The sequence below is a fragment of the Gavialis gangeticus genome, unplaced genomic scaffold (assembly GCF_001723915.1).
Source record: "Gavialis gangeticus isolate Ggan-Ray unplaced genomic scaffold, GavGan_comp1, whole genome shotgun sequence".
NCBI classification, from domain to species: domain Eukaryota; kingdom Metazoa; phylum Chordata; order Crocodylia; family Gavialidae; genus Gavialis; species Gavialis gangeticus.
In genome coordinates, this window is record NW_017729034.1 from 31,583,571 (window position 1) to 31,592,280 (window position 8,710).

At 48.8% G+C, this 8,710-nt stretch overlaps 1 protein-coding gene across 3 annotated transcripts in view; it reads right to left on the reverse strand.

Moving 5' to 3' along the window:
- The window catches only part of POLH (DNA polymerase eta), a 12,906-nt gene extending 4,202 nt beyond the window's left edge, over nt 1-8,704 (reverse strand). The window contains exons 1-7 of one of the 3 annotated variants that reach the window (XM_019527322.1): nt 8,542-8,704; nt 8,316-8,450; nt 7,981-8,210; nt 6,966-7,135; nt 4,128-4,231; nt 2,865-2,984; nt 1,863-1,986 (exon numbers count right to left, since the gene is read on the reverse strand). In XM_019527322.1, coding sequence (XP_019382867.1) covers nt 1,863-1,986; nt 2,865-2,984; nt 4,128-4,231; nt 6,966-7,135; nt 7,981-8,210; nt 8,316-8,450; nt 8,542-8,678 — 1,020 coding nt within the window. In that variant the 5' untranslated portion in view covers nt 8,679-8,704. The remainder of the gene's footprint in view (nt 1-1,862; nt 1,987-2,864; nt 2,985-4,127; nt 4,232-6,965; nt 7,136-7,980; nt 8,211-8,315; nt 8,451-8,541) is intronic. The other 2 variants (XM_019527323.1, XM_019527324.1) reach the window with 2 other exon arrangements.
- Between the last annotated feature and the right edge of the window lie 6 nt (nt 8,705-8,710).

Genomic DNA, 8,710 nt, shown 5'->3' on the forward strand with positions numbered 1-8,710 from the left:
CCCCTCCCCTCCTCCTGCCCAGTTGCTGCCACATCCAGAACCAAAGGGAAAACAGCTCATCCCAGACTGGGCCCAACAATCCATTTTTTGACAAGCCAAAGAGCAAGAAACTTCTGGAAGTTCAAAGCTAAGGAAGAAGGGGTTAGGATTCTGTTGAAAATGCATTTGCAACCCAGAAGCAGTGGTTCTCAACATTGAGACTCATGAAAAATATCTGCTCTTAGTTTTCACTTTTTTTTTTTTTTTTTTTACACTACAGAAGAGCCGTTTTTTCTGCTGTAAGGAACTAAGGAAAAACACAAAATACAGGTTTCTATTTGAAATTTCTGGGCTTATCTTGTGAATCACATTTGCACAGCTAACAGTAGTAATATTGTGGCTCCCCTAAAAGGATCTCACGACAATCCAGCATGCTGTGGCACCCTGGTTGAGAATCACTGAGTTACAGCATCCCAGACTATGCAGCACAGGCTAGCACTGGGAGTCTGAAAGGAACACAAAAATCCCTCAGCTTGAGAGAAAGGCAGTGAAGCATCCCAGAGATGCTAAAAGCACTATTTCTTCTCTGTACAAGGAGGAAGGGGGACTTCTGTTATGGTGATGTCACCAGTCTGCATAAGAACCCACACCTTGGAAAGTTAAAAGCTCAGCTTTGAGCAGCTCCATCATCTGGGTGCTTAGGGCTAGGGCCCCCCAACCTGGCCCAGAGACATGATGCTCCCCAGCCCAGCATTAGGCGATTCATGAGAAGTTGAGTCTACTGCCTGACAAACATCACCCACCCTACTGCACTTGCATGAGGACTTTCCCTCTGTCCAGGCATCTTAACACTCCATTGCAGCAGGAGCATGAAGCCCCCTTGGGAAGTGATAAAGGCCTCATAATGGTAGCAGCTGAGGCACTTCAGCCAGAGCCTTTCAGCAGCACCATCAGGTTCCCATTCAGCCTGCCTTGGTTAAACTCCAGCAGAGGCAGTATCCCCCTCTAAATTTTACTGGGACAAGTACTCAGTTTTTTTAAAAAGTGGCTGCAAGGTACAGATGTAGAACCTCAATCTCATACACCACCCAGGATACACACACCACAGTCCAAGAAACCCAACATGAGAGCATCCAGTGGCAAAAACAGAGACGGGTTATTGTAAAGGAGCCTTTCTAGTGACTAACCTTGCTCAGCTCAGGAAATTCTTCCTTTTCCTGGCATTTGCATGGAAACACATCCATGTTAAACCACATGCTGCACACATGCTCCAAAAGTGCCCAAAGCATAGGATAAACAGGAAGCAACCCCACAGAAACAGCATCAGCACCCACCCGTTGGGATAATAATCCAAAGGCTCCAAGTTCCTCAAACAGGACTCATAGCCTAATGACTTTATGGACTTGGCCCCTCACCCTGGGAGGCCAGCCACATGTGGCTCTACAAGATATGAGCCACTTCACACTCAGCTACAAGGTCTTGGATCCTACTGACAAATCCAACATATGCTAAAGAGAATATAAAAGTTATGCACAACAGGCCGTGGCCACCTGGGCCTGTTTTCCTCAAAAAGCAGGATCAAGAGGATCAGAGCCAGGAATGTCTATCACCACCCATGTCCTTTGCCACTTTTGTACAATTCAGCATTCTGAAGTCTAAATGCCAACAGACACCCTTTTTCTTCTGGCCTGAAGGGCATAGATGTTTCCTGGCTGTTCCTGCACAGGCTCCCCAGAGCCTGATTTCCGGACACTATGAGGGCTGATCTTTAGCACACACAATACATGCCGAGACAAGAGGGAGGGAGGAAGCCACAGCTGACACAGCGGTACAAAAGCCCCCTCTGCCTCTACTTCTGCTCAGGAGGCCTTCTGCTCTCCTACCTGCTGCTGAGTAGCCAAAGCTGTTTTCCCAGGGAAGTTCTTGCTGCAGCCGATGGACTGGGGCAAATACCTGGGTCTCACAGGCTCATATTCAATTCCTCTGCACATATCATAGAGCCAGGACCTGAAAGTCACACACAGGAGGTTTGCATTGATAAACATTCCACCCTTCAGGGCCACTGACCATCTGCCCAGGAAGGGCTCTACACACTTGTGAAATGGACACTGGGTAGCTGTGCGACAATGCATGTACGCACAGCATAGAGACTCCTTCCTGCCCTAAATCCAACCAGCTATTTAGATGTCCTGGACCCAAGCTAATCTAGGCAGGCAGCATACAAGTCACAGAACAGGCGATGCAAGAATCAGCTCTCATACAGAGTCCATGCAGCTAGGTGACCTCAGGTAGATGATACAGCCAGCTGCATCTCAGCTTGGCCATTTTTCAGCTATAAATCACTATGGCACCTATGTCACAGCTACACAGGAACAGGAAACCTGCATAACAGCTGGGAAGCAACACTCAACGCCAATAATTGCTCAAGTCCTCTGAATTTCTCCTCTCCTGATGCAGCAGGGTTCACCAGACTGGAGGTTCCATGGCACAGCTCTGACCCAGGATGGGGGCTTCAGGCTCAAGAGTGGCAAAGGAGGTTCCCGTATGCTGGGCCAGTGCACTACCCACCTTCCACTCCACCATGGATGCCCCCTGCTACACAGCTTAGGCAGAGCCCCTGGAATGGCTTGCACCCCATGGCCAGATGGAGGGGGGGGGACGGGATGGACGGACAAGTTGGATGGGAGCTAAGTGTGGGCACCAGGCACCTGCAAAGAACTGAAGTGAGGCAGAGCACGCTCCCTGCATCATCACAACCCCTGAAGGCTCAGACAGAAGACTTCCTGAGCAGTAATGCCTGCAGAACCAAAGCTCCTCCAACTTTGGCAGCACCACAGTCTTCATACCCTAATGAGACCTGCCCTTGAAGGCAGCAAGTCACTTACCCAGTCTTGTTTCCAAAGTGTGTCTGGAGCTGCAACATGCTGAACTGGGTCAGCTGCCCCATGTACTCCACCCCCAGGATCTCACTGACAGAGGCGCCCAGCTTCCCACCTAGGTTGCGGCTGCAAGAGAATGAAGAAGAGAGCTGTCACCTGAATGCTATGAAGGGTATTTAGTACTCAGCTGTTCACTGGCTGGTCAGCTGGAAGCAGGACAACTGAGGGAGCAGTACTGCCTGGAAAGTCTACAGGACAAAGGGGAAAGCAACATGATTCACAAGAACATGGCTCAGCAACAGCTTCAGCCAGAAAGGAGGCTGCACAGGAAAGGGCAAACCACCCAGGGAGAGAAAGCACAGAGAGGTACAAAGTCAGCACCCCCATGGTGTTTAAGAACACAGACTCCACTCCCCCATACTTGCACTCAGGCCTCAAACTCCTCCCCCCACCTTTTTCTTTTTCAAGAGACACAGCCCTTAACCTCCGATTTGAGGAGCACCTCCTGCAGTTCTTCCTAGATAAGCATGAACTGCCCCTTCCTTCCCCTCTCCCTGCAGCAGGTAGATTATAGCAGTTTCATGTGGGCCTTGCCAGGAGTAATGCTGTAGAAGGCAGGAACAGTACTTCCCCCAAGCACCACCCATGAGCCTCTTACTACAGTGGGCTGTGATCATCATGCATGTTTGCTGGGCTGCTGGAACTCAGCTCCCCACTATGTAGGTACGAATATACCCATGGGCTCTTCATGTTCAATTTCCACTTTCAGGGGCTTGTACAGCCCACTGAACTTCTCAACGTTAGCTACACCATTAGGAAGGGACAACAGTAATGCCCTTGTGGACTCTAGCAGGTTCCTTGATGGGTCTGCTCCTTGGTATCTCCTTTGCTCCTGGTATCAGAACATGAAGATCTTCATAACTGAAACTCATTCCTCTTCTTCCTGACATGCTTTAATAAGCACCAAGATATTAACCACTTCAGACATCCATGTTATCATCACTAGGCATCCGAGCAGTTCCAGAGATGAAAATGGCAGTCTGCACTTGTGCACTCTTCTGGTTCTGCATGTGGGTAGCCATAATGGAGAAAACCAAACTGAAACATACATCTTAAACAGAACAGCTAGAGGCTTTTTTATAAAAAAACAAGTACAGAACCCAGAGAGCAAGAGAGCAGCACAAAGAGGTATGGATGTACTCTACTGCCATGAACCAGCTCAGCCTGAGCCCTGGGATCAGTGAAAGCAGGTAGCTCCTCATTACTTACATGCTATTGATGGGCATCTGGCTGAAGAGCTGCGGGACGCGTCCCAGGGGTATTAGTGTCTGGCGGTTTGGCTTGTGCAGCCCACAGGCCAGTTTTGCTAGTACCTGGAACATGGAAGAGGGTGGAAACCCCATTATTGTGCACCCTGCACATTCAGAGGAACACAGGTGTATAAAAGGACTATGCCCAATGGTGTAGCCAACTCTGCTAAAGGTTTCCTTATCTTCATGTTCTTGGTGAAGGATAAGTTTCAGGTTCCACCACACTACTCTCAGGTGCTAGCTACCCGCAGGTCTGAGCTGTGCTAGCTAAGCTTCAGCTGGAACCTGCAAAATTATGACTTTGAAAGGGGAGGATCAGAGCCCTGCTTTAGACCATCACAGAGGAGCAGGGGTCTAGAGCAGTGTGGGTGGCTGAATTTTTGATCAGAAAGCTATTGCTAGAACGTCAAGAGCAACTGCCACATTTCTGTCCTATTACCTATACCAGACCGCATCTCTCTCTCTGAGCATCTCCTCTTCCATCTTCTCTGCTGTCTAGCTGTGACTGTTATTCTTGTCACTAAGGTCAGCAGCAGAAGGGTAGATCACGAAATCATCAAGATGAGGAAGTCAGATATATCAAGACCATCCATGACTAGCTTGCTCTTAAAAAACCCCTCCAATGATGGCAATTCTGTAACATATTTACGTAGCCTGTACTGCTGGTTAACTTCTTATAGGTTTTCCTAATATTTAAATCTCAATCTTCTTTGTGGCACATTAAAGCATTACTTCTCATCCTGCCCTTACTGGATATTAAGAACAATCACTCACTGCCTTCTTCTATTACTGGAAAACTGGTGTCCCCCCCGAGTTCTTTTCTTTTGAATGAAATGGGTTTGGTTCTACTCTTCCTCAGGGGTAGAAGTCTTGTAAATGTAAAGTCCGTCATTCTTGCTGTTCTCCCATGGATTCTGTTTACATCTTTTTTAATGCGTCATCCACAAGACAAGACAAAGTATTCCAGCATCAAATACAGCAGAATTACTGCCTGTGACACATCACTCAGAATAAGATTAGTCTTTTTTGCAACAGCATTGCATTGCCTTGCCAAATTGTATTCAATCCACAGTCTGCTAGAGCCCCACCTTTTCTGCAGTACTGTGGCCTAACCAATTATTGTTTACTTTGTATGCATGCATTTGACTTTTTGTAGCACAGTCCCTTCCATTGCCATATTCTGAACTTGTTGATTTTGGTCCAATGTATCAAAATCATTTTGAATTCCACTCCTGCCCTCCAAAATGCTGGGCACCTCTCTCAGCATGAAATCCTTAAATTTTGTAAGTGCACTCTCTACTCCACTGTCCCCATCTTAAATAAAAATATTGAATAGTACTGAATCCAGAACACTCATCTAGAGAACCCACTACAACAAATGCCCCCCCCAATTTGACACCAAAACACTGGCTGAAATGCCAGTCGGAATAGTTATCATTCACACACCTATGCAAGATAAAATCTTTTAGATCTATATCACTGTAGTTTACTTATGAGATTGCAACAGGGGACAGCATCAAAGCCTTAAAGTCAGAATCTTGTATCTACCAATTTTCTTCAACCTGCTAGGCCAAATTAATCAAGAAGGAAATTTAAACTGGTTTCACAAGATTCATTTTTGATGAATGCATGCTGTTCTCCTCCAAGTGCTTACCCTATCTGCCTACTGTAGGACTGATGGTTTAATAAATAACCTGTAATGCAGTGATTTTCAAGTAGGGTGCTGGGGCACTGAAGAGTGCAACAAAATACTGTGAGGGGTGCTTCAAGGTGTGAGGAGATAAGCAGATAAGCTTAGGTTCAGTCCATCTAGCTGTTCCCTGAACCCCACCGCACAGCCTCTCTGCAAGGAGCTAAGCACTATAATAGATAAGTCGGGCTTTTAAAATGGGGGGCTGCTCAATTCACAGGCATTCTAGATGAGTGCCTCAAATCTGGAAAGGTTGAGCACCACTGCTCTAGTGGTTCGTATACCAATTGTGGTAGTGCTTTTAGCAGTATAGTGTGATCATCAAGCCCTGGATATTATAATGTACTCAACTATTCTTTACATCTTCTCGCTTTGTGTTCTGGCTACTGTTCCCATTCACTTGGGAAAAATTTAGTTAACGAGCCACAATTAACCCTTTTTGTCAACAGCCAAAGCAACAGCTAGACATTAGCCAGCAAAGCATAACATTTAATTCATGCAACAGGAAACCCGCTACAGCTGCAAAGTAACAGCTTGCTCCCCTTTGCGCCTGGATGCACGTGTGAAGTGTTCCTGTGGCTGCTGCTGGCAGTCTGCTGTGCATTACCACAAGCTGCATCTGCCTGCCTGAAGGTTAGCCAGTCTAAGGAAATGCAGTCTCACTCACCCTATGTTTGTGGGTGCAAGTGAGAAGAGCACAAAAGGCAAGGTTTTTCCCATCTAACTGAATGGTTTACGCCAGTAAAAACTTCCCAGGGTTACAATATCTGTCCACTGCTTTCAGGAAAGAAGACTCCCTTTAAGGTAAGCCATTTCAAGAGGACACTCTCCTGTGGTTCACAGGCCTTTTCTATAGCAAGCAAACTGCTTGGGATACAGCAGGAAAAGAAGCCCCAGCCAGTAAATGAATCCAGCTCCTCTTAGAGTTCACATTTTTGGACAAATATTCCTTACACTCTGCTTAATGTTACTCTCAAGTAGGTATGTCCATGTTTGGCCAGGATGTTCACCCTGCTCATACCCAGACAGGAGCACCGACTGTCAGGCACTTTACAACCTGTGCAGAGTTTACTGTTTGGACCAGTTATGTCATGAACTGACCCGCACCTTATTGTGTGAAATCCCAGCCGAACACCTGTAACCAGTGACTTCTTCTACAGCTGCCCTCATTTCCTCCACGATTACTGCTCCTACCGTCAGCTGCAGGTCCGGGCAGCTGGAGTCATCAAAAGGCAGGGAACTGAGCCACTGGTGCAAGCCACGTTGCCGCAGCTCCTCTAAAATACACACACACACACACAAAACAACCGAAGAAGATCACAGCAGGTACTTCCAGCTCCCCACAAGTTAGGGTGCTGGTTCTAGCAAACCCCAATGAACAGTGCCCACATACTCTTGTCATTGTGCTTTTATATCCAGAAAGGCAAGCTCCCTAAACCTGAAGTGTGTACTTAAGCAGAAATCCTGCATGTGCTTTGGAAAAGGGAAGGCAATACCCATCTCTCTAAATAATTTAATTGCCAACTGCTCTCCCACTGCAGGGCGGGAAAGAGAAGGGGAAGCTAATAAGATAAAGCTGTTAAGTTTTAGCTGCAAGCCTGTATTGCAGAATACCTTAAAATGAAATTAAAATTGGCTTTAAATAGCCACCAATACATAACCCCTGATCTGATATGCAAATTATTTAGATGCATAACAGTCCTCCCAAGCAGTTGCTTCAATACAGATGAAGTCCCTAGGGTCATCTTTAAAGCTACTCCCAGCCCACAGATGAAAGTTTTCTCCTGGAAGTGGAGCTGCAGTCTGAACATGAACTCTGGCACCAGGTTTGACGTGCTATCATCTACAGAACAGGTAGGAATGAGAGACAACAGGGAAGGGCCAGACAAGCAGATGCTCTGACACTTTAGAAACCTGGCCCCAACTGAGATCCTCTTTGTAATGCCACAGGCAAATTGCCTTCCACCTGGTCCCTGCTTCTCTGTCCCTCGGGTTAGAGATCGCCTGGTTTTTCTTCCCTTAAGAGTTTCCTGCTTTATGAGGCCTCTACCTCACCTTCCCACTAAAGCCAAGCTGAAAAGCAAGGGCAAGGAGGCAGCACCTGCCAGCAGGCTGGCAGTACCTTTGCGGTCTGTGCTCCCACCCTGTGCCGCTGCAGCATCAGTGTCATCAGGCATGCCCTGGATGAAGGTGGTAGGCAGCAGCTCTGCAGGGACAGGCTGCCCCCGCATCTTTCTGAGCCTCTCCTGCACGGCATTCGTGAGGTCCATATAGGCCTCATCGATGCTGGCCCGCTCGATCATGGCGAAGCGTGACATCACCTCCATCACCTCCAGGCTCGCCTCCCGGTACCTGCAGAGGAAGGGAGCAGGGAGAGCTCCACCGAGCTAGTAGCAGTACCCACCCGCGATTACGAATGAGGATTGGGATTAGGACGCCTCGTCCCGCCCCACTCACCTGGTGAGATCGGCCTTGCCGCGCGCCTGCGGCACCCGCGCCACCAGCAGGTCGGGGCAGAGCGTGCGGGCCTCGGCTGCCCACATGCCCCGCGCCACACCAAACGCGCGCGCCTCGTAGCTGACGGCGATGACCCTGTGGGAGAGGGGAGGGGAGGGACCGGGGGTGAGCGCAGGGCCCGGCCGGCGGGATGGGGGCGGTGGGGGGTGCGAAAACCAGCACGTACCCGCCGCCGCGCCACCGGTTGTACTGCACCACGGCGCAGGGGCGGCCCCGCAGCCGCGGCTCAAGGCGCTGCTCCACCTGCATGAAGAAACAGTCCATGTCTGCAAGCGCCACCACACGCTCCCGCCCCTGCGCCATAGCTAACGGCAGCCAACCCGCCAGCCCCGGGC